General features: G+C 41.5%; 2 protein-coding genes across 4 annotated transcripts; both read right to left on the bottom strand.

Moving 5' to 3' along the window:
* Positions 1 to 7,295: 7,295 nt before the first annotated feature.
* ar-alpha (androgen receptor beta) lies at positions 7,296 to 15,544 on the bottom strand. Of its 2 annotated transcripts, none has more exons than XM_011480160.4 (9): positions 14,270 to 15,544; positions 13,291 to 13,427; positions 12,966 to 13,082; positions 12,386 to 12,523; positions 11,982 to 12,188; positions 11,311 to 11,455; positions 10,254 to 10,384; positions 9,949 to 10,100; positions 7,296 to 8,429 (listed from the first exon to the last, which is right to left on the bottom strand). In XM_011480160.4, exons 1-9 carry the CDS (start codon positions 15,139 to 15,141, stop codon positions 8,265 to 8,267), a joined length of 2,064 nt encoding a protein of 687 aa, XP_011478462.1. In that variant the 5' UTR covers positions 15,142 to 15,544; the 3' UTR covers positions 7,296 to 8,264. The 2 variants fall into 2 exon arrangements, with proteins under 2 accessions (XP_011478462.1, NP_001116383.1); NM_001122911.1 differs by having other exon boundaries at positions 8,041 to 8,429; positions 11,982 to 12,191; positions 12,383 to 12,523; positions 14,270 to 15,141.
* A 104-nt stretch (positions 15,545 to 15,648) lies between these two features.
* LOC101173478 (moesin a-like) lies at positions 15,649 to 25,873 on the bottom strand. 2 transcript variants are annotated; one of them, XM_078953668.1, is made up of 14 exons: positions 25,735 to 25,873; positions 24,901 to 24,984; positions 24,731 to 24,826; positions 24,465 to 24,587; positions 23,944 to 24,095; positions 23,758 to 23,841; positions 23,534 to 23,680; positions 21,809 to 21,905; positions 21,046 to 21,209; positions 20,775 to 20,905; positions 20,435 to 20,595; positions 19,944 to 20,036; positions 18,113 to 18,271; positions 15,649 to 17,230 (listed from the first exon to the last, which is right to left on the bottom strand). In XM_078953668.1, the coding sequence occupies exons 1-14, from the start codon at positions 25,741 to 25,743 to the stop codon at positions 17,066 to 17,068; spliced, it is 1,665 nt and encodes a 554-aa protein (XP_078809794.1). In that variant the 5' UTR covers positions 25,744 to 25,873; the 3' UTR covers positions 15,649 to 17,065. The 2 variants fall into 2 exon arrangements, with proteins under 2 accessions (XP_078809794.1, XP_023815105.1); XM_023959337.2 differs by having other exon boundaries at positions 16,919 to 17,230; positions 18,113 to 18,346.
* Positions 25,874 to 27,724: the final 1,851 nt, after the last annotated feature.

Below are 27,724 nucleotides of genomic sequence, written 5' to 3' on the forward strand. Positions count from 1 at the left end.
ACCAAGCCCTGTATGTCCCTATGGCCATCTCATAATAATTTCAAAACTTATTTTTTGTATCCCAGACATGTGGTTTTGTACTTGACTTTAAAAAACTATTTTTTTTAGTCCTACATAACATTTCATGTTTTTGATGGTTCCTCCCGTTGTGATGTCATAATTCTTTAGTGAATGTGTGTGTGTGTGTGAGGGGAAGTCATTGACTGTGCCCAAAATTCATTTTAAGCTGATACTACTAGTGTGCAAATTTTGGTGAGTTTTTGAGTACATGGGGGTGAAATTTTGGCTTAAACTGTAAAAAAGAGGAATGGCAGAAAAAAAAGCTTCTTGTAGTCCAGAACCGCTGTGGGAAAAAACTTTGTGGTGAAAAGAATTTTCTTTTACATTTCCTGTTGAGGGAGCGTCTCATTACCTTCTTTCTGCTTTGAGAAAGGACTGTCTGAAATTTTTATCAGAGGAACTGGATAGAGTTTGCACTTAAGGTATGAAACTATATTAAAGTATTTTATTGTCGCTGTTCAGATTGGGATTCGTCTGCCTTGGACGGCACAGACAGGGAAAATGGAGAACAGCTTGAATTTGTGCCACAGGAATGCGTTGCTGATCACGAGTGTGTGTGTGTGTGCAAGTGAGAGACACTTTACGTGCAAGTTATAAAGCCTCAGGGAGCTGCTATGGTCATATTTTAATAACTCGTAGTGTGTTGGATTATGTACTGTGGGCTTGTAATATCACACCATCAGGGCGAAGTCCTAGCGGATTCTCTGTTAGCTGGCTCTTAGCAGAAAAAAAACATATCAGGGGACTGGCCAAAACATTGCTTTCAGTTTTGCAGCACTTGTGAAAATGGGAGCTCCCACATGATTCTAGTTCAAAGGTATCTCTTCGCCGTTTTGTCTGCCTCAGCACGCCACGCTGCTTCTCCTAGCTACAACGAACAGAGCTCCAGGTTTAATAGGCCTTAAGTAGCACAGCCCCTTTGCAGCCTTTGAAGAGCAAACACTCTCTAGCTCACACACAACCCCATGGATGTACATCCAGTACACAGTGCAGTGTGAGCAATAAAAAAAAATAGAAAGAAACTGTGTTACTGTGGGCAGTTCTCCCTCTGACACATCAAAAGGGGAGCTGAGGGGAGTAATGTGCGGAATGATGTGTGTGTAGCCTGAGCCCGGATGCCACTCATGGTTGCAGCATTGTGGTTTTAACTATCCAAGGAGGCTTAAAGTCTGCAACTGGGGACTGTTTGATGCATCACCTCAAAATGTCGCTTCCAGTAAAAGACCCACTCCAATGACGATTGTGTTTTTAACATGTTCTTGTGGCACTTTTCTCACGATGGAGGACATGTATTAGGAAAATTCAGCTTAAAATTGCATTTCTGAGTATTTCTTTATTCAAAATGATGTGAATCAGGAACAGACAAAAGAAAATGCAGTTGGTAAAGCCTACAGTGAGGTAGGTGCTACAGTCGGCGGACCACATGCTCCCTGCTCTGCTACAATCCAATGCATAGACTTGCAGACAAATAGGTCCGTGTACGTCTTTGTTTTCCTCGTCCAAGCTGACATGTGGCTCCACACTGTACGGCTGGAAAGCGTCGATAATGCTCTTCAGTTTAGTTACACCGCTAATGTTAGGCTGGGGTTGTAAGGGACTGTGAGCTAGCAGGAGAGAGTGTACACAATGGGATGATGGGAAGTAAAAGTAAAGTAAAACACCGCTGGGAACGCTTTTACAATAGATCAAAAGATGATTGGAGTCAGACTTTAAATGGATAAAGAAATTGTTTTATTTGAGCAAAGTTCATCATGATACAACTATCACATGCCTGAGAACATTACAGTCACGCAGCTCACGCTATAAAAAAATAAAATCAACAATACGAATAAAAAGCATCTGTGCTCTTTGCATGTGGGTCCATATGTATGTTTCTGGGTCTCACAATAAGCTACAGGCACCGAAGGAGAAGTGAAAAAGTTACAATTAGCCGTCTGCCGGAAGCCTAGCCTCATGTTTACGCTTTGCTCATGTGGTAATTACATATGTCGTCTTTTGTTTTCTATTTCCCATAAAGAAGGGAGCATAATGAGGGAAAAAAGCTAATTTCTCCTCAGTGTTGTGTAACACTACACAGTGCTCTTTTTGTCTTCAAGCTCATTTAGGCCTCAGAGGATATCTATGGGGTTTGAAATGGGAGGAGAGGAACAGAGGACTGTAAACAGGGGCACTGCCTCTCCAGATGGGAAACTTCTGTTTGGCTGTAATGAGAATGCATAATTACACGAACATGCTTGATGAAGCTCGGCATGGAAGGAATATGAACCCCCCCCCACACACACACACACTCACACACCTTTTTGTGTTTATTTATTTATTTTTTTCACTCCACATTATATCAATTTGAGGCATAAATGGAGGAGAAAGGTTGAAGTAAGTGTTTGACGAAACATATTTGAGATCTTTTTCTAAAATTAAAAAGCAGTCATGCCAATTAAAGATACACGATGAAAGGAGAGTATGAATGATTAAAAAGAAAAGCAGAAAAGAAAAGAATGAGGGCTCCTAATAGGGCTGTTTTCAGCAGCTGCATTAACAACCCTGCTTGATTTGCTTCTCCTAAGTGAAGTTGTCAGCCCATGTGTCCAGGGTGCTATGTTTAGGATGTCTAAAAGAGCTGTGTTTTCTGGCACATGCGGGTAATAAATGCTAAAGGCCTGACCTTATGTCTCCCTCCAGCATGTTGCTCTACGGTCATTCTCAAAACAGGCAGAGAAATCTTCCTAGGCTGAGGTCAGGAATCCATCACCAGGGGTTGTACAATAACACGTATTTCCATATTGGGGGGGGGGGGGGGGGGTCGAGGATGAGAACTACTCTCAGGATATCAAAAAGTACCAAGATGCTTTCGCGTAAATCTCATGTGTTTCACATTTGCTTAAGATAAATGTATTTCTCTGAGTGTGGCTCTTTACATATGCCAATGTAGGAGTTTGGAGTTGTGTGCTGTCATTTCCATTACGTGAGTCATAAAATGCAGATTTTCTTGGTTGATTTCCAGCCCTGCTCCAAGACAAAATCCATATCTGGCTCTGTAATAAGACACAAAGATGATTTTTTCTTTCTTTTCCTCCCTATCTTTTCTTCAGTGGATCACATTGCAGACGTAGCCATTTGCCATCGGCACACAGTTTTCCGGTGTCTCCTGAAAGAACCCTGTGATTGTGAATTATTTTGTCATGACTGTTTGAGGAAAATGTACTGCCTTGTCCTCTGAAATGAGGCACAGCATGTTGATGTGGTTCTGGAGAGTTACTCCTAAGGAAACAGACATTCCTTCTCTTTTTTTTTTCCACTGTTGAAACAATAGTCAAGGAGGAGGGGAGACATTCTTTTGCAGACTCTGCATTATTGGATTTGGATTGTAACACTGTTGTATCAAGTTAGACTAAAATGGGCCTATGAATATCACTTGGACTCACAGTAGACAAAGGCCGATTGTTATTGCACCAAACCCCCATTAATAATTCAATCATTTGACCCGTGACATGATTTCCAGTAAAACAATCTGATCCTCTGAGGGCTTATATAGATATTTGAAATCCATGAGTGTGTGTGGGGGGAGTCAGTGTGTGTCTGTTTTGACCTTCCCAGTATGACAGAACTGATGCCTCGGGCTGCAACTACAACCATAATGTTTGGAGGGGAGGAAGGGAAAGAGAAGAGAAGATATCAGAAAGTGTGTGCATGAAAGATATCTAAAGTGTGCTGCAGCAAATTCCTCGAACTACAGACGTGTGTGCCCCAAGGGGGCTGCAATAAGCTCCAATATGAAAATTGAGGATATTAAAAAAAAAGGAAGAAAAAAATATGCAGAAACTTAAGCAGAAAACCAGCAGAGTAGGAGGGGGAACGCAGTTTTAATGAACAGTTTGAAGAAGGTCTGTGACAAACCTTCAATGAGATGAATGCACTTGCAGCTGCACACACAAAATAACTCCATTCTTGCAAGCAAATGCAGTGCCATCTCTCAGGCTGCAGATGAGAGCATGGGATGGGGGGAATCTTTCTTGTGATGGCTGTAGATGAGGACTGTGGCGGCGCTGTCACATTGCATTTAGCTGGGACATGGGAACTGTGAGGGACTGTGAGGGGGCTACAAGGGACGGACTGTCTGTGAGTGTGGAGATATAATGAACTTGGTCGGAGCATGGACCGACAGTGCGACTTTGTCACAGCTGGTGGTGCTTCTGCTGCAGGGAGCAAGTGCAGAAAAGAAAGTGTAAAGAAGAAGACAGAACGAGAGGAGTTGGAGAGAAGCCCTGCAGGACGAAAAGAAAAACAGCAAATATTCTGCAAGAGTGATGAGGCAATACTTGTGTTCCACCAGAAGAATATTTACTCTAATTAGAGGCAGCTAATGTGTCTCCAGGTATAAAAGCTGCCGCGCTTTCCTGAGAATAATTGCGAGCACAGAGCGCGCATTGTCCAGACCAGCGCTGCAGAGCCCCCTTTGTACATCATTAACAGTTCACTGACAACAAATGCACAGTTAATAGAATGTAATGTGGTTTCTGCACCCATTGGTTTGTTCAAACGGTCATTAGGGCAATGGGAATAATCCCTTCCCTCTGTGCGCAAAAGTCCTGGATTTTTTCTTCCATTTTCCCTTTACGCAAACCTTCCCTTTCGGCTTTTATCCCCCATATCACGATAATAAACATAATTTCATGGAGCGTTACAATCGCCAGTCTTCGTAAAACACATCAAATCCCCTGTTAAAAAAAATAAAAAAATAATAATTTCGCTTTGGAGAGACAGAGCCAAATGTATAGATTTACAATTCCACACTCAAGTTGCCCAGCATGTTTTAATGCTTCATAAACACTCGCTGTTTTTTGGTCTCTGTTCCAATAAAAACAGGGCGAGCGGGGGTGTAATATCTGGAGCTGGGGGAAATTAAAGATGAAGTTCTTCTCCTCCTCTTGTGCGCTCCCAGCTCTCTGACACACACGCTTGGAAGCGCGCGCGCGCACATACACGCTTACGCACAGTTAATCAGCAGCCCAGGGAGAAATCTAAGACCACATCTACACCCAGTGGAGGGAACCTGATACAACCACATCTTACCCCCACATTTCCCCTCTTTCTCTTATTCATCAACACGCACACGCTGACAAATTAGACACAGGGTTCAACACGATTAACAAAAGTTAATGAAGAATGAAACTGATCCTAAACAAGGAAACCAAGAAGAAAAAGGAAGTGTTTGAGGTAAACATCAAGCTTGCATTAGGCTGCGTTTTTTCCCCCCTCTCTTTCATTTCTTCTTTTGCTGATATTTCCAAAAAGTCATTTCAGTGTGCGGTGACAAACATAACCCTTCCGACTCGCAGGAAAATAAATCATGCTTTCAAGTGAAGACAAATGCCTCATCCGCCGGGAGTAGCTGCAGGCTACAGTCATAATGGCCTGTTTCTCTCTGCTTCTCTCTATTGCTCTTTCTCTCAAGGCGGGGAGTTTCCATGAACCCGTTTTGAGCGTCCAGGCGCACAGCAGCCTTACGCAGCACAAAGCCACTGCAGAAATATATTTCTCTCCTTTTGAGCTCCTTTTCGTGTGGATCACCTTTTCACTCTTTTTGAAAGCATCAAAACCTATAATTCAAACAATGAATCATCAAAATGTGTGACAGGTCCAAATTAATCATCGTTTTCTGTAAGTGAAACACACGGTTGCTCAGTTAACTTATTCCTGTCTGATCTTGCGTCTGAGAATTAATCACACAAAAACACGGATTTCCCAACACTGCGTTTGGCTCAGGCTTGGCCCAGTTTGGGACAGACCAGCTGCAGAAGTCTGTCTCCACTACTCTGCTCTCAGTGCTATCAGGTTGCCACTCCTCCTCCTTCAGCCCATTACACTGGGCTCTTTATGCTGCGCTAAAAGCTGCTCATGTTCAAACACTCCTGGGAAAAAAAGCTCCTTAAAACATGTCAGGAGGAGAGGCCCTGTCTGGTAAAATATTAATAGGAAGTTAATTGGTTGTTAATGGACTGGTGCTTGGGTAGAAATCAGTCTCCATTAGACAGACCACCACAACACCCCATTCAGGGGTGTCATCTTACCACCTTTATAATCTAATTGACTTCCGGTCACAGCAGCTATGAGCTGTGGTAACCTGGTGTTTTGGAACATTATTGCTTAGTTTTTATGTAAGGAGCACTTCGCCCTATGTCAACCTAGTTTCTTTGGCACCATGCATTCAGTAACTTTGGTGTCAAGTTTTAAGAACCCACTCCTTCTGTTGGTTCTCTTTCAAATCCATCCTCCCACAGCCTCCATTACCCCTGTTTTAATCCTCCCTGCATCTAAACATAAGGACAGAGTTTCATCTTTTTGTTCTTTGTGGTCAGCGTGACTCTGCTTTCTGCGGTTGCTGTTTACCCAACAGGAAAAAAGAAAGGAACGACAGAAGAAAATTCCTCCTCCACCGAAGTAGACATGTAATATTGATGGAGAGCAGACGTGGAGAAAGACAAAAATCAGATGGAATCTAAACTAAGTTCAAATGTCGACATCAACACATGCATTTTTAATCTTTGCAAACCTACATGGACGCCTGGTTTTAAGGGAAAACCTCAGGGACACTAGAGTATATTTAGAAATAAGTGATATTTCAGCATGTCTTTCAAATCTAGCTTCGTTCAGCTCCAATTCATTTATGAGAGGGACAAATGCTAGCTGAAAAAGGAGTTTTCCAGGAAATGGGGCCGAAAATGGTAGGTTACCCAGACAATAATGGCCTCTGCCTTCAAATGCACAAAGTAAACCAGCTTGTAAAGTAAAGGGTTTTTCTGCAAAATTGTTAATTTAAAGAAAGAAAAAAAAAACTTTTTCTAAACTCTAAACTTGTAATGAATAGCAGACCAGCCTTATTTACCCTGCAGCTAATCTGTCTTGAATCACATTTTCTCATAAGGAATATATTATGACTCTTGAATAAAATATGCAACTTGCACTGTAATTTAACCTCAGTCAAATGTGGCGTGAATCCGTGTCCAATTTCACAACCAAGTAAATATCAGTGGATCCAACAGATGTCATCTGGCTGCACTAATTATACGTTCCCTCATTGGCCGCTAGAGGGCACCCCAAACCAACTTCATAAAATAATTTTCTCTAATGATTTTTTTTTTTAAATGAACCACGTTTTTATTTAATCTTGTTCTCTGATTCCATTAAACAAATTAAGTCAGTAAAAAGTCCTGCTGGAAAGAGCAGCACAGCCATGCTTTGTAGTTTAACTTCATTTTATTACATTTTCAGCTTTAAATGAACGAAAAATCTGTTCTGCTCAATTGTTTGTTATTTTCTTTCTTTTTTTTTTTTGCAAAAGTGCAATAAGCTACAATGAATACAAGATGATACACAAAAAAGCAGCATTGGCAGAGAACATCCATAAGAAACAGTAGAAAAGTTACACAAGAGTAGGAAATATTCACTTGGGAAAAACATTGTGCTTGAAGAAAGTTTGGCACTCGAAAAAAATGTTTTCAAAGTTACGTTTTTTTTCTTCTTTTTTTTTTTTTTTTAAATCAGCTGAAGAACAGGTCAGTGGAGCGTGCTTTTCATACTCCAACTCTTAAAGATTCATAAATATACATTCAAAATAAGCTCGACTGAAGGTACTTGCACTTTAGAGGCGTTTATTTTAGCACATAAAACTACTTATGACATCTTTAAGAAGGTTTTTTTTGTTTCGCCTACAGGCAAGATTACTTTATTTTTCAGCATGCATGCGACTACTGCTTATTCACTGTCAATTAGCCTTTTTTTTCACCTTAGGTGCACACAACGACATTTATTGTGGAAAAAAAGCTAGATCAAACGCCATGCTGGTGTACACAGAGAAGCTTTAGGATGTGAAATCTACAAAAAGTCCCCCCCCCCCCAACTACATGTTGACAATCAGTACAACGGCAGGTTTTATTAACTGGTGTGGACAAAGGCATGCAAGAGTTTTGATTAAGAACATCTGAAGTTTGTGACACAGAAAGCAGGCAGCTAGAAGAGCAGGGTGGATGGATCTACATTACGCTGGAAGAATGTGCAGTCCTCGTCTACTGTGAGTGTCCACTCACCGCCTAAATCCGACTCATTTCATCTCCATAAAGCCTATTTTTGCCATTTCAGCCTGACAGCTGCAGATATGCGCCTGCAGTTGTGGGACGCGGGTACAGTCAGCGAGACGCTCTCTCTGTCTAGGCTGTGTTGTGGAAAAGGATGGGCTTGACCATGCCTGAGAGGATTTTGGGCACATGAACACTGACAATCTCCGAGATCATCTCGGGGAAGTTGACACGCGTCTGCAGGGACTGAGCTTGGATGAAGAGATCATAGGTGAACTGGTGCAATTTCCTCACAACCTAACAAGAGAAGACAGAGAAACATATTTAGGTAATTAGTGACTAAGATGGTTTTAAAGGTTGAAAGAAAACAAAGTAGGGGGGATTGTGGGAATGTAAACAATGGATGGGGCTGCCTGTCTTTGGACAAAAGCTTCAAGAGAGGTGGATTTCAAAGCCAGCACCTGACATCCCGAGCTCCACACGGCTGAAAGAGCCTCCCTGAGCTGAGAACTCTCCTCCAGCTCCACTTTTCTTCCTCAAGAGCCCTGCCAGATAATCGGTGGCTTCTTTCCAGCTCATAAAGCACAAAGTTGAGCATTTAAGGGATAAACTGCCGCTGCTCTGCTCTCTGGAGGAAGGGGCTCCTCCGTCAGCCACACCCTATTAACAACTTCAGGATTTTACTTCTGGAACTTAATTGTTCTTTGAGAAGTCCTCCAGCTATCTGAGGCGAAAAGCAGTTGATCTGCACCCCCTAGTGGATGAACGCCTGCTGAGAATCTTCAATGACTAAATCTGAATTGCATGAGTTATATGTGTGTTTGTATTGAATAGTAACTACTGATGATTGAGCCACAGTTTCCCTCAGCCAAGGCATTCTTATGAGCACTCCCGTGGGTTCAAATTAGGATTTTAACAAAAAAAAAAAGTGGTTATACAGGTTTAGGCTTTTCCAGAAATAAACCGAGAAGCATAATCGCAACAAATATTATCGTAAAGTTTTTACAGGCTCTCACATGCTTTAACGACGGATACATGAGTGATGAATTGCACAAGCTGACTGGAGTAGCCTGACATTTCTGCATGTTAAATAAGCTCTCAGCACAAGATTTATTTCAGCTTTTACTGACATTATTTATTTTGGCTTCGTATGTGCCCAGACGCTTGAGCAACTCCAACGACACAGTGGATGGATGGTGAGAAAATATGCACTGTGACCTTTTTATGTGGTAACACACACATGGATATGTTTCGAGGCTTTTCATTCCTGTTGTCTCCTGTTAAATAGAAATAAAACACAGGAAGACTTTTCTTTTCTGCGTGGCTTTATTTAACCAATTTTTTTTAATGGCTCCTCTGAAAAGCTGTTTTTAGAGTTTAGATCTGGGAGTTTTAAAACAAATGTGTATAAACAGAAATTGGATATCAGATTTTTAAAGACAAAACAAGAAAAACAAAAGAAAAAGCTGAAATAAGAGAAGAAAAGAGTTGTTACACGTTTCTGACTGCAGAGGGAGCCATTGCAGAGTTGACAAAACATTTAAGTAACAAACTGTCCTGGCACTAAAAAAACAACTAAATAAAAACAACTCTGGCTTAAATTTTAAATGTAATAGCTGATAGACTCTTTGATTAAATCTCACGATCTTAGTTAATAATAATCCAACTGTCCTAGTGTGTGCCAAATACAGTTTGTGTACTTATGAGGGACACTCAGACCCTCTATACTTTGCACAAAGGTACACAGGTCTGTGGCAATTACTAAAATTGAGTTTACAAACATGTTGTGGTTGTGAAATGGACTCGAGTGCATTACCGACTGGAGGTAGTCCAGCAGCTCCGTGAGCTGAAACAGCCTCTGTGTACGGGTGGTCTCCCCGCGGTGGCTGGCCAGCCGATCCAGCTCCTTGATGTAGGAGGTCCGCAGTTCATCAAAACAGCGCTGGCTCTTCAGGCCCTCTACTGGCACTGCAACCACAAAGCCAGAGCACCACAATAACTCACACACTTTATTCATCCAATAAATTCGCTGAAGTACGACTCTGCTCCTTTCTTGTCGTATTTCACGGGCCGAGGCAACATTAAAAGCTGTTACTCCAAACGCGATGCCAGCCAACTCACAGATGCTGAAGAGGACGAGGGCCTTCATGCAGAGGAACTCCTCCTCGGTCACCTCCAGCCGGTGGAAGCGTTGGGCGAGGAGCTTCATCCTCACGCAGTGTTCGTACATACTGGAGATTTGCATCCGCTGGCTGCAAAAAGTAACACAAAAAAACAATTACATTTCAAGAATGCTCCTACAAAGTGAAAGGAGAGAGGAAAAAGCTGCAGGAGAAGATGGATTGTGGAGAAAGAGACAGAGAAAAATGAGGGTGAACATGCAGGGCAGACCTATTCATTGCCACACAGGCCATAGGTCGGATGCAGAGAGAATGAGTGTCCTGCTAATGTTGCACAAAAAAGGCAGAACATTGAAAGCGACCCTGAGTCCCTCTGGCTGCCTTCAGCTCAGTGAGCAGCTCTCCTTTTTCGACCATTTACAGTTCCGAAGCAGGAAAAGAAAAAAAGAAAAAAAAAGGACTTTTATGTATAACATGTGTGATTCACACCACTGTGTTTGTCTTAAAACTTTAAAAGAACAAAAGAGGGAGGGGGGGGGAATGAAAGTAAAGGAAACATTTTGATGGAATCCAGAAAGTTGCAATAAAAATCAAAACTCATAAAGGTGAAAAGAGAAACAACTTAATGCTGCTGCAGTCAGTGGGGAATTAAGGCTGGTTACACGGAGATGAAATGGAATAAATCATCTGAGGTGATCGCTCTGCAGCCACGTTTATCTGACGCAGAGGAAGCGGTTCCAACAGAACACACTTGTTTACTGTCGCCTCAAAAGGAGATGTTTACTGTCTGATTAGTCAGACGTTCTCTGATGCTCGTCCTCCACAGCGCCACGTTTCCCTGTGATGATGACAGCTGAAATCTCCTGACGTTTGAGTAAACCCGGTGCCACAGAGAGCTGATTGCTCCCAAACAAGACGACTTTGTTCGACAAAGAAGCCGTTCTAGGTTTTCTTTACCAAAAAAAAAAAACTTTATTTACTATGGGTTTTTTTTTTTTTTGCGTGAGCTTGGTAAAGTTTGATCTTTAACAAAAACACGGAAAACTTCCAAGACTTACTCGTTAAAAACCAGATCTGGAGCAAAGTAGAGCATGGAGCAGTTGGTGAGAGTGTAGGATCTCCACCCTAACGCCAACACCATCACCCCCATCCACGACAGCTGAATCACTGACATCTGATCATCCACGTGGAGATCACGGAAACCTGGAAAACCACACGGTTATGGAAAACACTGGGTTGTTTTTGCAGTTAAAGAGGTAAATAAAGAAAAAAAAAGAATCCTTTTTAGTTCTATGATAAAAGAGACTAATAAAATTTAGGGAAAAGGAATCATGTCTGTTTTGAGTTTTCTTTCCTTAGCTTAAATGTGAACATGGCCCCCTCTAGTGGTTAGTATTTGAACTGACTGGCCTGCACACTGCTGTGTGCTTCAGCACGTTGAACTGAACTGGCACAGGATCCTGGCAGCTGCTGAAAACTACAGACCAACATCTTGAGGCCCCGCACGGAGATAACAGAGGATTCTTAAATATCCCTACTTACTGAAGTATTATTTTTTCGCACTTTTCAGAAAGAAAATCTTCATTACGTTAATGTTGCTCTTGTGCTGGCAAGTTTTTAATTGCTCTTTTACGTGACAGTAAAACAGAAAGGAAACAAAAACTATGAGAATAATCTGGAGCAGCTGCAGAAATGTCTGCAGGCGTCACCTTGGCACCAATTGCCTTACCTGGAATTGCCTTGGCCCAGCGCACCACGGTTACCAGCTGCCTCTCTCCGAGCTCGTTGAGGCTGGTTAGCAAGGACGAGGGGCTGTCTGGCTGGGCGGGGTCATGTCCCGCATTAACCAGAGTGGGTTCAATAGACTGCAGGATGCTCAGGAGGGATAAGCAGGAGCGCAGAGTCGGGGGGATCCCTGGTGGCAAGCCTTGAGGCCCTGCAGAAAAGAAAAAAAGAAAAAAGTACAAGCTTAAACCTCCCATACAAGACCTAATGTCTAAAGCAACCAGCTGGACTTGGTAATAAAAGATAAACCAAGTCCATTTTTAAACTGCTACTTGAGAGCAATACTTTACGGTTAGTTAGGAAATATTAAACTCAGGATGACACTTTTGCACAGTTAATCCTCACTACCTTGAGCCGTGGAAGCCATGTTTCCAGGCTCCGGGATAACATCTTTCTTTCGCTCTTCCCTTTCCCCAGGCCCCCAGGCAGTGGGCTGCTGCTCCTCCTCTCCGTTCCTCGTCTGTCCAGCTCCCTTCAGCCTCCGGCCTACAATATAACCCAAACAGGGCAGACAGGAAGCGGACATGCACACTAAAATATGCTGATTTTATATCTCATAAAGAAATGGAACTAATTAGCTTTTTTTTTTTGTTGGACTCTTTCCCTGCCTTCGCCCACAAGTGGCCGGGATAGGCTCCGGCAGCCCCGTGACCCCGAAAGGGATAAAACGGTTAAGAAAATGAATGAATGAAAAAATGAATGAATAAAGAAATGGAGCAGGATAAATAAGGTTGGAGTCAATGTGGAGCTTTTTTTTTCTTCTTTAAATTTACATGTGAAGAAGATGAAAAAGGAATAACAAATATTATGTGGAATGCATTGAAGCGCAAACAGCTCTGATCTGCTGAACGTTAAGCATCTGTTCTCCTGATTTGGAAACATTTCACATTTTCTTTCTCTGAAACATCCTCTTTTCATCCTTTCGCACCTTTCAGGCTCATCCCCGACATGAAGCACCTCTTCAAACGGCACGAGGCGCAGTTCTTCCTCCTCAGCTTGTCGATGGTGCAGTCGTTCCGGCTGGCACACAGGTGGTTCTGCTTACCTGGAAGCAACACACCGAGTCCCGGAGGACGCGTGTTCAACAATGCTTTGGCTTCTACTCGTTGCAATGATATGTGGGTGTTTACTGATAACGAATAGTCCTCCTAATGTCAGGTCACTGTGCCCTGTCGGCACGTGGGTGTAAGAAATTAAATCAGCGGATGGATAATTTTCCGCATCCCTCCTGAATGTTTGCGTCTTACACCCACCTGCAGCGGCCCTTTTAAAGAACACTTTGCAGCTGCCGCAGGTGACTGCTCCATAGTGACAGCCTGAAGCATCGTCACCACACACCTGGCACACTCTGCGGTCGGACAGGTAGACTCCTGGAAACAAATCCTCATGCCTGGACACACAAAAAACATGGATTGACAGGAAGAAACATATGGATCAACTTTTCATTTCTTTTAGAAAAGAAAAGAAAAATCAAAGCACAAGCTTAACCAGAATTTTTGAGAGATTCAGGTCAATCTGTCCATCCTCTTTGGAAACCTAGTGCACTAATTACTGCCAGAAAATCCAATTACCACAATGGTAACAGCAAGTGGATTCAAGGAAAGTGTTGATTAAAGAATGCCAGAGTCTGAATATTTTTTTAGGAATCAGTAACTCTTGACAAAACATCTTCTTCCATCCCGAGCACAGAATCAGCAGCAGCAGGTGCCGTATCTCTTGTTTATAGTGGCATTGATGCATTAAATCACGTCTGGATGTCTCTTGTGTGGCTAGTCACAGCACAAATAAGGCCCTTTCTGGAAAGTTGGATAGGATGAACTTTGGTTCACTCTTAGCTGGATACTCAAATGGCCAAGGCCAAACACAGCGCATGGGCTTTTTTAGAAGGCAAATAATCAGTGCTAATGCAGAGCACGTATTATGGTTTGATGGTGCTTTGATTTATGGATGCTAAAATTATGAAAGTGTTGTATAAAACTGTCGTGACATAAAGTTTGACACCTGACTGCGCACTTAAACCGAATGATTTCCTCACAGGCAGACTCTGTAATATTTGGTAAAGTGGAGCAGGATCATTAGACATGCTGATCACGCTGCATTTAGTCTTTTTGTTTCGGGTCAGAGAAGAGTGTGACTGAGCGCAAAACGCTTCCAGTCACAGGACTGCTTTTTTGGCCCGATGCCTGGCACATGCAAACGAAAACAAGTAGGAAGGATCAGAATCCACGATACCTGAAAGTTCGGTCGCCGCAGTCCACCCAAACTGAAGGTTCGGTCTTGATGGTGGAAAAAGTGTTTTGCCCTTGGGGAGTCGCGTCTGGGTAACTTTCCACTTGGCCGTAACCCTGTGCCATCGCTGCTTGTGAGCCACCTTTTCCGCTTTGCGCACCTCTACTGTACCACACACAGTTGCATTCCTGTCTGGACCCGAATGGAGTTGGCCCACAGCTGCAATATTTGCAGGAGAAATGATGTCCGTCAGACCCGCCTCTGTGGGGCTCGGGTCGCTCGCTGTAAATGCGCTCGTTTGCGCACCATGATGACCATCCGCCCTGGTTCTCCCTGTACAGGTCTGGATTAGCGGGATAAGCAGAATATGGTTTTAAAGGCGCGACCTCATTGACCTGGGAAGTCGCGGAGAGCTCTGCTGCCGGGTTCACGAACATGCTGGGATCCTTGCAGATGAATCTGGATATGACCGATCCGCGCGTAACAGACTGCGCGCAGTCCATTTCCCCCGATCTGAACAGATCCACGCAGCTCACCTGCCGAATGTTAGCGCACACTTCTCTAAAGTTGTCCCGTGCCGGGCTGCTGCGGGCTAGGACAAGTCCATTTCCTTCCGAGTTCACATTTCCAGGCGTTCCCAACTCTGACACTCCTCGGAAACCATGATTTCCGCTGTCGGCGGGGTCTGCAAAAGCGCTGCTGGGGCACTGGCTGTGGAGCGGAGACGACAGCGAATCCAGACCCAGAGACACCGACACCGCTTTACTCAGCTCGATTGTTGGACACGCGTTGGTGTCACATGGATTCTCTCTGTCACTCATCACGAAACAGTTAAACGTTTCTTGTTTTTCCGCCAAGCTGGAGCGAAAGGCCATCTTCGGCTCGCGTCCTTGGAGTTAAAGCGACGCGCAGAGTGCGCAGAGAACAAACAAAACACTTTCCCGGCGAGAACCCGCCTGTCCAATGAGACTCCACTCATGCGTCTCAGCGGAGGAGAATTCAGATCAGTCTACGACGTTGCCGCAGGGAAGGGACGTCCCGCCGATAGGATCCATAAATCATTGGCTGTGAACTTTTTTTACAAAGTAACTGTTTTCCACTCGTGAGCGTTGATTTCTTAAGATTAACTCTCGTCACTGATAGAGAAGGAAATGCAGATATCGCTGTGTTGCCTGGTTTTGAACAGCGGCCTAAAGAATAACCATAAAGTAACTTATTATAACAGTTTGAAGCGCAGGCGCTCACCCCGTCGTTATTCTGGTACACCAGCAGTTCTCGCGAGATTTGCCGGGATAAAAAATAAATCCGCTTAACGGCGCTTTCCACCTCACAGCTGCTGTCTGAATAATGTACAGCACTTAAAAGAAGAAAAGCCACATCCCTTTATCTTATATGCTTTCAATTTTATTTATATATTATTACAAATATATAATTTCTACACATTTAATCTAATGAGATGGCTCCATGTTCATTTATTTCTGCCTGTTATTAGTTTATTCCCCTCACATTATGCAAGTGTTCACTATAGCTAAACAAAAAATTATTATAAAGAAGAAAAGTTTCATAAAATTGCATGCCAATCCTTTTTAAATTTTTCTTATGTAAGAAAAAAGAATAAATTAGATACAGAAACAGCTTTTTTCAGAGCTGCTTTCCAGTAGGATGTCATAATTTCAGACGGGACACAAAGTTGTGGATAAGATGATTCACTGCTGACATTTAAAATCTAAAAAGCTCTCATTTGAATAAAATGTTTCGAAGTCCTGATGAGGATTAGAGGAGTCGCTTTTTTGTATCTCCTAATTGTCTGAAATTGAGGCTAAAATGTAGAAAATTTGAGAACATAAATTAGAATAGTAGAGCTCTATTAAAAGTGTGTCATATTTGGACATTTTTCATACACTTCCTTAATGGCTCCAAGGTTAGACTTTTTTAATTTTTAAATCACTCAATTAAGGCAAACTGATTGCTTCCATGTATATAGAATAGTTAAATGTATAAAAAAGAACTGTCCTCATCCTCTTCTTGTGTCTTCTTTATATGCTGTAAAGAATGTGTGGCATTATTGCAATCGCTATCCGACCCTACTGACCTCTGGCTTGTGGGGCAGGCAGGTCTTCCTCCTCTTAAAGGAGAGTAATTCCTCTTTACTGCATCCTGCTCAGGACACAGGCTTTAACTAAGGCCAGGTTAAGCTGCAGTCTGTTGGTTAGGTTATTTTCAGCATTGTGTGAATGAAACGACAAAAGATTGGTGGAAATGCACTAAACTAGATTAAAAATAACTCAAACTTGTTGTAATGAGATTGGATTAAGAGCTTGAACTGGACTTTATTTGCCCCCCCCCCCAATACTGAAAGGACCTTTCTTCTGAGAACTACATAAAATGAGCTTTAACAGGATTATAAAGTTATTTGAAATTTAAGTGCTTCATCAAGACAATGTTTGCCTATTTATATGGAAGCTGATACAGACTGCGATTGTGTGCTAAACGGTGGTGATGAACAGCAGAAAAGAAGGCCACAATCAGTTTGCATCTATTAACCAGTAATATTTGCCTTTTTTTCCCTTCATTGCTAATCATTTTATTTCTAATGACAGTTTTTATTTCATTCATTTCCCCTCCATATAGAGGTTAATGTAGGAAAAATCAAAGACAGCCATCCCACATTATGGCACCACAGTTAAAATAATTATTATTGATTCAGATACCTCAAACTGATTACTTATGTCAAAGTTAACATCTACTTTTCTAAAACTTTAGCTCATTATCTGTGTTTTTCCTTTAGCTGGAGCTGTCTCACATAGACTCAAACTCATCGATACGCTGTTTAGTGTTGCCTTGGCGAATCTGGCGAAGGGTCTTGTATTTGTCACGGCCTTGCTTCACATTCTCGGCATGGATCAGGTCATTGGGGGTCTTTTTGCTCTCGTCCACAGCTCTGGCCAGCTCGGTGCTCAGGAACTGAAAGAGAAAAGAACATAATAGAACATCTTACTTGATACTTGCAAACTATTCAGCAGCCGGAGCTCTCTCCTCTCAGTTCTGCCCACTTCTATCTGAAAACACTCCTTTGTCAATAGTTATTAAGTCTATTTTTTTGTGTCGAGTTGCACGTGCAACATGATATCACGCTCCGGCTGCGAGACCAAAATCAGGAGGGAGATTTCTACGCTGAATAAAACCAGAACAATGATTAAAAAAAACAGTGCAACAATGTTTAATTATGTAAAGTGCACTTAGTTCTGGCGAGACACGGTTTGTGAAAGTAATTAGTTTGGCATCTTTACAGGAGAGTTAGAGTCATACAACAAAAAACGGTAACGAACGAACACCAAAACCCTCAAAAGTGTCACAGAAAAACTAGGATTTTTCCGGCCAGAAACGGCATGACATGAGACATAGGAGTGATAACTGCAAAAGTCATTTAAGTCAACATAAAGTTTATTTTGTTAGAACACAATTAAATGCTTTATCCTGGTAATTATATTTGTTAATGTCAAGCATCTGTGTCTCTTATGTGGTTATGCAGATTTTGCTTGTATGAATGAAACTGATGGAAAACCCATTTGCTTTCCACAGAGCTGAAAACTTTTACAGAGAAAGAAGTTGAGTTTTTATCTGAATGCCACCTTGTTTTGCTCGATTATCTCGTTCTCATTCAGTAACTGTCACTATTCAGCAGAAGTGCTTTCTAATTTACAGAACATTATTCACAGAAACTGAACATTCCCATCAAGATAATTCATGCCATTTTTAATTCACCAAACCAGCCTTTTTGGTTTTGCTCAAGTTTTAGCAGAACAGTGAAATCTGTGAAACAGGGTTTTGTGAGTGCATTTCTACCTTTAGGTTTTTCTGCAGCCTCTGGTTCTTCTGCGTTTCTGTGACTCTTTCCTCCTCGCTGCGGTCTCGGACCATGCCTGGAGACCTCAGCTCAGCGCTCGCCTCTGCGCTGCTCTCATCCGTCTCGTCATGCTCATGCATGTGAGGATGGACAGAATTCTGGATGTGGACACCCATTAGTTTAGTCTTCAGCTCTTCTTTGGTTCGCTCCAAATCAGCTTCTACCATCACAGCCTGTCAAAACACGACTTACAGTCAAGTGTTAAGGTTGACTTTTTAAAGAGATGAACAGTCTTTGACGAGCACTGAGACTTTAGCATGCTAAAACTTTTGCTAAAACAAAAGATTAAAAAGCAGAAAGTATGAACCCCTAAATATTTCTCCAATTGTCTTTATATTGTCTCAAATCCTGTCCTGAAACACAACCCCCAAAGAGGGGAAACTGATTCATGTACAATGTGATTTTTTGAGGAACAAAGCTTAGAGGACATCATTGTTATTAATCCATTTTCCATAATGGCTTAAGCTATTTTGGGGTTGTGGGGAGCTGCCAAAGTTCATGACAAATTTCATAATTGACAGTTTCCCACATCGGTCCATTGAAAGGACTCATTTTCTGGAGTGTGTGACCAAATCAGAGTATTTAGTAATGGGAAAAACATGCAAGCAACACAGGAAACCTGCAGATGGGGTTTAGACCAGAAGCAAACTGGGCTAACCTATAATGCATGTGCACTGGATTCCCTCCAGAAACTTTTTACAACCGAATTCAGCAATATTCCAACACGTTCTATGTTCTTCCTGTATTTTGTGGTTAAACATCCATCTTTTGAAGCATTGCAGCCTCATGGGCTGCAGACCACAAATGGAGAGGACACGTTTTTATCTTCAACAAAAAATAAAAAATTCAGAAATTATGATGTTGTCAAGCAGATAATATGGCTTGCTTGTATTTCGTAATAACTCCACTGATGCAAACATGAACATTAGGGTTCTAGATCAGCTGATGAAGCTGTTTGGATGAGTGGCGAAAAGTTTCAAGAAGAGAAATCTTAAAACCAGATACCATAAACTTAACTTCAAGACCTGGATGGATGAGAATCTTTAGCAACTACTTTCAGGATGAGATTTAATGCAAGATGAACATTTTAACAGAGCTGTACGAATGCATTGCTGTAAACTGAGAGATTTCTGATTCTGGACTCCCCAGTTTTCAGTTCAGACTTGTTCCTCAGAAAGAATATGTGAACAAATTTGGAATCCAGGGATTCACAAAACATCTCATCATTGGACACCGTTGAGGTGTGCAAAAAAGAAAAAAATATTCCAAATTAACACCTGAAGTACACGACTGCTTTTTATCCTCAGAGTCTGAATATCTTTGGAGTCTGCGGGAAGAAATGGAATTATTACAAAACGGTGAAAGCTTCTTTACCGTATCAAACCCTTTTGGGAATTTGCGGCAGAAATACAACAATAGAGGTGCAGTGTATTAACAAATGAAATGAAGCAATGGAGATAAAAGGAAAAGCATCTTGGGCTCACTTTGTCTGTGCTGAAGTAAAAGTGAAATTTATATTTTAGTAGATTATTAAATAGTAATGAAACATCTCATATGTATACTTTCAGTTTAAGGGAAAACAGAAACAAAGCTCTATAGAAATGTTCAAATCTGAGCACAATCATTTATTTTGCACACATTTGAACTCTACTTCAAAGTTGCATTGACATATATTGGGCTTCTTTAATTGTCTGTGCATCAGAAGTCCCCCGTTTTCTTCATGTTCAAGTCCCCCCGTCTCCCTTTCATGTTTTATTTTTTCTCTCTCACCCTTTTCTGCCATCCCTTCGCCTCCTCGTCCTTTTTCTTCTTGGCTTCTTCCAGCTGGGAGATTTTAGAGGTAAGCTCTGCCAGCTCAGTGGCCTGTGCAACCATGCACACAAATGGAAAGAGAGTTAAGAGTTCTTCTGCTCTAAGGTCATTGTGCTCTGTTTGCAGGTGTGATGTGTTCAAAGAGAAGTGGGTGTGTGTCCATGTGTGCATGGATGATGTTCACATGTGGTTTCAAAGTTACGGCTATGGTTTCACAGCTGAAAGAACTATTTTAAAAGACAAAAAAGCAGATTTGTTTAAATTCAAATTTACTGGCATTTCTGAAGTTGATAATTCCCATCCTTTTAGGACCTACTTAAAAAATCATAAAATAAGTTAATTTGTTTCAGGTTTATCAAGTCCCTTAGGGTTTTGGGTTTGAACAAAACCCATTTCAATATGACTTTTGGTAAAGATATAGCAACAAAAGTGGATGTAAATGGGAGTACCAGGCTTTCTTGGTTCTTGATTTGGGTTTCAGAATTGTGCAAAAGGGTTTCTTTAGCCTCAACTGCGGCTCTGCGATCCTTGTCCAGACGCTCGGCCTCCTCTTGAGCAATTTTTCTCTCCTTTTCTGACTCAAGTGCTCTGCGAGTCTGCTCTTCCAGCTCTGTAAAAGCATCCATGTGTGCAAAACATCAAGTAAATATCTATCCAAATAAGCTTGCGAGCTCCAAAACAATCCAGAAAAACAGATTTAAAATATCAAGAGATTTTTTGAAATTGTCTTTAATGGTAAAGAAACCAAGCTGAAGTTAAGAAACATTTGCATTCAGAAAGTTGTCATACCATCTTGAGCTCTCTTTGTCTGCTCTTCAATCTGCCTCAGTCTCTCCATCAGCTCCATGGTCTCACGGGCAATCTTTTCTGTTTCCTTCTCAGCATATTCTCGCTTTTTTTTCTCACTCTCAAGAAGAGCCCTGACAAGTAGAATTGTGCATAAATACACATCTAGAAAGAAACATTACCTCCTGACAGATCTTTCTTAAAGCAGAGAGAACACAGTGTAAACTGTAAAAAAAAAAAACAATTCAGATTCATTATGTCCCCTCCTCTGTACCTTTCTTTTTGCCTCTTGCTCTTCTCCTCCCTGGCTTGGGCCTTCATCTGCTGCACCTCGATGGTGTCAGGTTTGCGTCTGCGCATGTACAGGTCATGATTTCCCATGCACAATGCCAGGATCCGTTTGTTGATACGAAGACGGGGCACGTAGAAAACAAAATCCTTCAGCAGCAAACAGGCAACAAATCAGTCGAGAGTCAAAGGTTCAGTTTGTACAACAGTTTTTTGGGTTGAAAACATGAAAAATGGATCATATTGTTGATTTTTTTTTTTTTATAGATTTTGTGTTTTTTTTTTATTATTTACCTCCAAACTCTACTTTAAATAAATCTGTGCTTGCAGAATCTGGCCTGATCTCATGTTTGTAAATGAGATCAAATGGCATCTGCTGCCGAAACTCTAGTCTGTGTAATTTATGCATCTTCAAAATTGCTCATCTCACCAGTAGCAAATGGGTTTCTGTCACTCTTTCTGTTTACAGATGTGGTGAGACAATATGACTCTGCATTTCTATGAAAATGTGTTAAAAACTCTGAAATGTAGCCTTGAAAACAAGCAGTAAAAATAGTGGGAAAGACCAAAATCTCTTAAATCCATTGGCATTAAATGGCTGTGTTAAGATACTGGCTCTACATACCATCAAGCTGTAAAAAAAAAAAACTTTGACGGGAACTAAATCACCTTTAATTCCATTTTCAATGCTTTGTGTTTAAAAAGAAATTTGTTCCGCAGTAGAAACAATTTGCTGTGATTTTTCTTACCGGGGCTCTCTTGTCAATCGGTTTAATGACAAACTTCTTGTCGTTGAAGGAAATGTTTCTGATCTCACTCCAGGGAAAACCAATTTTTGGGGTCATCCTGTGAAAATATCAGTATGTTTTTGGCCTGCAACAAATTAGCAGCAAAGCTGAAGCAAGGCGGTTGGCTACATTCTGGCACCATTGTGCAAGCATGATGCCATTCACACATTGATTGTTTCAGTTCAGCTGACAGAATTTGTTAGTCACAGTACAGGCTGAAACGCAAAGCTTAGAATATGCAAGTGTACAGCCATGTATAAAACAGCAACCTTACATTTGACTCCAGGATATTTTCAAAGTACTGACGAGCTGTGAATGTTGCAGCAAGACATGCCAAAGTTACAGCTTCAAGTGGAAATTGGTAACCAACATGACCTCTGATCCTTTGTCCCATCAGCCCCCGAGGTTTTAAAGTTGTTTAGTGTACTAAGGTTTCCAATCAAATCACGTTTTTGATTACCTTGAGGACATAAACATAGCAACCATAATATTATTTACATGTCTAGGGAGGATTTTCAGTTCTTTCTTTAAACTATGTGCAACTTACAAGTGTTTATCTTCTGACATCTTTACTGTGACTCCTGACTCTGGTTTTTCGTCAATTTTAAAAACAACACATTTTGAGGAAACTAGAGGACAAGACTGATGTCGTAATTTCTCTGGACAAGATGGAATTTTTTTACGATGAATCTTAACGCTTTTGGCCAAGATGGCTTCCTCTAAGTGCCTCTCTATTTTGCAATGTTTTAATTTGCACATAATTTCTCCTGACACGGGCAACAGTAATTTTTTTTCAACTCCTTTCAGACTGAAAATGTACCAGAGGGACGTCTTGGATATCCAACTTTTGGAGCAAATTTTGTAACCGAAGAATGCATTTTTCAGCCTTGTAGATAATTGCCGCAAAGTAGAGCCTTGCGCTGGCTACCATTACAATTGATGGGCAAAGTCAGCTTTTAATGAACAATTGTTTAAAACAGATTTTTAGTGTATTACACATTTAGTCAACATTGGTTCATGTTAGGTGGCAGAATTTCAAAGTTTAAAACGTTGCATTTGTTGCCACACAGCAGTGTGGGAAATGCGTTCTCCACATCTGAACCATCTCTTGAGAACACACCGAGCTGCAGTCACAGCTCCCTCTAGGTACCACTTGGAGGTTAAACCCTCACAATCCAACCTACGATGCAAAATGCAAATCAGGGTGGCAGTGGGACCCATTCCTTTGGTGACACCCTACTATGGATTCAAGCCCACACTCTTCCACTTTTACTGAGGTCACCCTCTCTCTGGGCCACTAGGATGGAGGCCCAGTGGGAAGTAAAATAAAAAAAATGTTTTTTTGATGTTTTATTATTAGTCTTCGTTTTTGTTTATAAGATTTGGGCAAAAAAGTACAACTTTAATTGCAGGCTTGATAGTTGAGGCATTTGTTCTCAAATGTTGTGTTTGGCAATGAAATCTCCTTGTTTTTGTCTCTACTGACCCATAAAAATAAATGTAAAAAGGTTTAATTCACTTTTCATGAGACATTTTATAATTAGAGGTACAGAAAATACACTTTTGAAAAATGAGAACAGGAAACTATACGTGCGTGTAGAAAATGATGTTGTAATTAATCCAGACTGTAAGGCTTTGGTTTTCATGAATTAGCGTACAGATTTAAGAACATAATTTGTCACTCACTTGTCCTTTTTGTCATAAATGTTCAGACCCAAAGCATCCACTCCGAGCCACAGCTCTGACCCTTTTTTGTTTTTAATGTTGAAGTAGTTCACGCCGTACATCTCCAGGTCTTGAGCTATCTTCAGATACTCCAACATAGCGTCCTCCCTGCAGTATGGCATGCTTTGATGAGATGGAGAACCCTTCCTTGCACTTGGACAATTTTTGCTGGAAGAATTTAGTACCTCAACATTCCTTTGTGCTCTTCATGCCACTTCTGGATTCTTTCCTCCCACTGAGTCTTATTCAGCTTGTGCTGCTCCAAAACCCTGGTGTTATCAGTAAAGAGGACAAAGCAATTAGAATTCAGGTGAGTTAAACTGGCATTAAGGTGAACCTCAGTTAATGCCCAAATGCACAGAATGCTCTACCTCTGTGGCAGCAGCCTTTCCTTTGTGAGATATCCCTGGACGTGATAATCTTTCCTGTAGTCCCCATGTTTGACCTGAACTGCATAAGAGGCCAGCAGCACTGCTGTCTCAGGTGGACAGTATATGTCATCGTTTAGGATACTCTCCTTCACCTAAAACAGGAGAAGATGGCAGAGTCGGTGTGCTTATGGAGAGAATCCTTTTCTGCTGTGTGGTGTTTACATCTTGAGCATGGATCAAGTTTTCTGTCCATGTACTCCCTGACGGAAAACCCATGAGTTTTTGACGGGTCTGTATGAGTCATCAGGAAACCCCTGCTGACCATTAAGTCATCTTTTACAGTTTGTTTTGACAGAGATTCCTTATTACTATTGCTTCTCCGTATTGCTTCTTGGAGAGCACAGAACTAATGTAACAACCAGAAAAAAATGTCTGAATCCTTAGTTTGTTTGCTTTATGTTTTTTGATTACATAAAGTGGTTTGTTATCAAAGAGTAGAAGAACAATTTGGTGTTTCTGACCTGCAGGAAAAAGAGGCGCTGCGTTGCTTCCTGGATGAGCTCTTCAGCCACGTCCTCGGGGTAAAACCTGGCCCTAAACTTGATCAACAAAGGATTGCTTTTCTTCACATCTTGAGCCGTCACCTGGGATTCACAGCCCACAGCAGGGGGACACCAGAATGAATAAATAGGCTTTAATTAACCTCAGGGGAACACCACAGTTGGACGCATTTGTTTAAATTAAGGCGGACGATGGATTGAAAGTCGACATGCAGCTGTAACTTTACCCTCTTGTTTAGCTTGAGCCAGGTGGAAAAGCCTTTGCTGTCTTGGTACTGAAGACCAAAGAACCACGTCTCTCGCAGCCCAATGGTTTTCACTATCTGAACACATCAACAGCTGTTAGCATAATTTCACTTATCTCAAAGAAACAGCTTCTTTGCATCACACAAAGTACCTGGTCAAAAAGCTGTTTGCCAGTAGTGCTGGGCAGAATGGCAAACTCCAGCTCTGCATCCATCGTTGTGACTCGGACATTTATCTACCAGAGCAAAGAGAGAAAAATCTCCTTTCTGTTCATACATCTGAGTCGGATTAAAGAGCATACAGAGCCACAACTGGATAAGACAGAATATGTAAGAACATCCTTGAAACAGAGTTAAATCTGTTGGTTTCTTGGTTTAAAAAAAAGAGACCAAAAAGAGTGTTCCTTACATTCTTCTGTTCAACCAGGAGCATCCAATCACAAGAGGTTGGAGGGGACTACAATCAAGAAACGAAGCCCGTTTTTAGACTTGTATTTAAGACTCAACTGAGAACATGGGGTTCATTGTATGATGCCAAAGTATTACTGACGGGTCGAAACAGTAAAATTTAGTAAATTTGGTTAAAAGTCAACAAAGTGACTCCACACACACACAGAAAGAAGAAGCATCATGTTGTCTGCAGAATCTCACATTTATCTTCCTCAAAAGACACAAACCAAATCTTTAAAACAGACTAGTTTAGTCATTAGGGAAAAAAAGTCTGCCAAATACTTAAGGTAAAATTGTTTAGTACTATAGAAACTGGAGCACCAGGAAGAGTGTAAGGCTAGATGTGAATTATCTTTGTCCCCTGTTCAGTTTACTTTATGGAACTTTGCTCACTACTAAAAATACTCTCTGGGCTTTAGGAGTACAGGCCTCACCGGTAAAGCTCTACCTGATCAATCTTAAGTTTGAAGTTACCGAAACCATAAATGAAACAAAAATAAAAACAAGGGTGTAAATAAAGACTGATAGTTACTTACAGTTGACATTTGTAGTTTTTAATGGATGGGCAAAAGCCTTCTTCAGATGCAGTATTTTGAGCAGCCTTTTCTTTGCAGTCATATGAAAGTTCTTGCAATACCTTTAAGGATTACAGTGAGCGAGAATACACTATTGTATTGTTTCCAAGTGCTTCTTGTGTGGTTAATCCATCTGCACAAAAAAGCCCAGACCATTTAAAGCGATAGATCTCAGTTTTTGTAGTAGCATGTTCTAAATCCTGCCTTTATGTAAAAAAAAAAAAAAAAAAAAGTTTGAGTGAGGAGGTTTATTGAAAATTTAGAACTCTTTGATCATTGAACCAAAAATATGATGGATCTGTCAGTGCAGGAAGATCTGACTGCTCTTTGGAAGCATCTTGCGGTGTGCTTTATTTGAAGAGATGAATCAGTAAATAAGAATCCCAGTCAAAACAGAACCATCGTCCTTGGTGAAAAGAAAACTGAAATGGAATTATTGGCGAGGTAGTATTACAGTTTGTTTGGTATAATTTTGTTTCACCATAGCCTCACCACATGGAATTTTGGGTAAGAGAAGTAAATGTGAAAAAGTCAAAGAATCTGTCTGTTCATTAAAGTTGATCAGAAAGGGAGTCACGTGATGAGGTGCCAGGAGGTGGCTGCATAGTAGATGAGCTCCGTACCCCGTCTTAATTTTTACACGTCAAATTACGAAACTCTTCCCGTCTGCATAATTTAAACGCAGCTAAACTTGTTAAGATACAAGATTTTTTTTCCTCTCCCAGCCGAAACATCGCCATGAGTCAGAAAAAACGAAGTATACAAACGCGCCTCCCGACTGTTTCTACTGGCGAAGCTAGCTCTGCTAATCAACATGAAGGCCAGAGGACCGAAATAAGCGACCTGCTTACAGAAATTACTAAAGTGGGAGCTACACTGAACGTGGTGGCAAGTGATGTTTCGCTTATTAAGTCTGACACGACAGAGTTAAAGAACGCCGTAAGTGCAATCCAACTACGGCTAACTGGAGCCGAGAACCGCATTTCGGACATGGAGGACCAAGTTGCTAATGTGGCTAAAGACAAGAAGCTGCTAGCTAAGAAGCTTGATCTACTTTGGGCTCGTGCGGATGATCAAGAAAACAGACATCGGCAGAAGAATATAAGATTGGTGGGACTGAAAGAAGGAATGGAAGGAAACGGCGCTCTATGCGATTACATTAGGAAGTTAATCTCTGACGGCCTCGGGCTGGATGGAGTGGAATACGAGATTGAAAGCTGCTACAGAAGCCCGGGACCACGTCCAGGACCTAACCAACCTCCACGCATCATACTGGTGAGATTTCTGCGATTTACAGCCCGGCAGAAAGTCCTCATGGCTGCCAAGAAGAAAAGAGGCATATTGTGGGAAAACTGTAAGCTGTCATTTTTTGAAGACCTGACCAAGGAGCGTGTGGCTCAGCGGAAGCAGTTTTCCCCAGTGATGAAGCTGTTGTGGCAACGCCAGGTGAAACACACACTGGCACATCCAGCAACCCTCAGATTTACATGGAAGCAGGGACGCATGAGCTTCACAGATGCGAAGGAAGCTGAAAACTTTGTTAAAGAAAACATGGCCGTGGAGACGGAGTAATGCAAGAAGAGGGGAGAGAGGAAGATTTTCACACATGACGGGGAGGGGGGGCATCGAGGCGTGGCTACATCCAGAAGACAGGTGGAGGACAGGTAGAGTCTTCAGAACCCACACGGACCAAAATAAAGTCTACACTTGGTTGGAGAGTTACTACACTGCCATGTTCTGTTTTAGTGCAGTGTTTAAGTTTTCGTTTTTATATTTTTGTTAATTATGGGAAATTTTCAAACAGTGAGGAAGTTGTTTATGTTGCATGTGTATTTGTTCTAAAATGTCATTGGATTCTAGGTCACGTTAAACGAGAAGCTGATTCTGAAATTCTATAACAATGGGTAATATGGATATAAACCTGGTGTCTTGGAATATAAATGGCTGCAGC

The sequence above is a fragment of the Oryzias latipes genome, chromosome 10 (genome assembly GCF_053564925.1).
Source record: "Oryzias latipes strain Hd-rR chromosome 10, Olatipes_Hd-rR_3.1".
Taxonomy (NCBI): Eukaryota; Metazoa; Chordata; class Actinopteri; order Beloniformes; family Adrianichthyidae; genus Oryzias; species Oryzias latipes.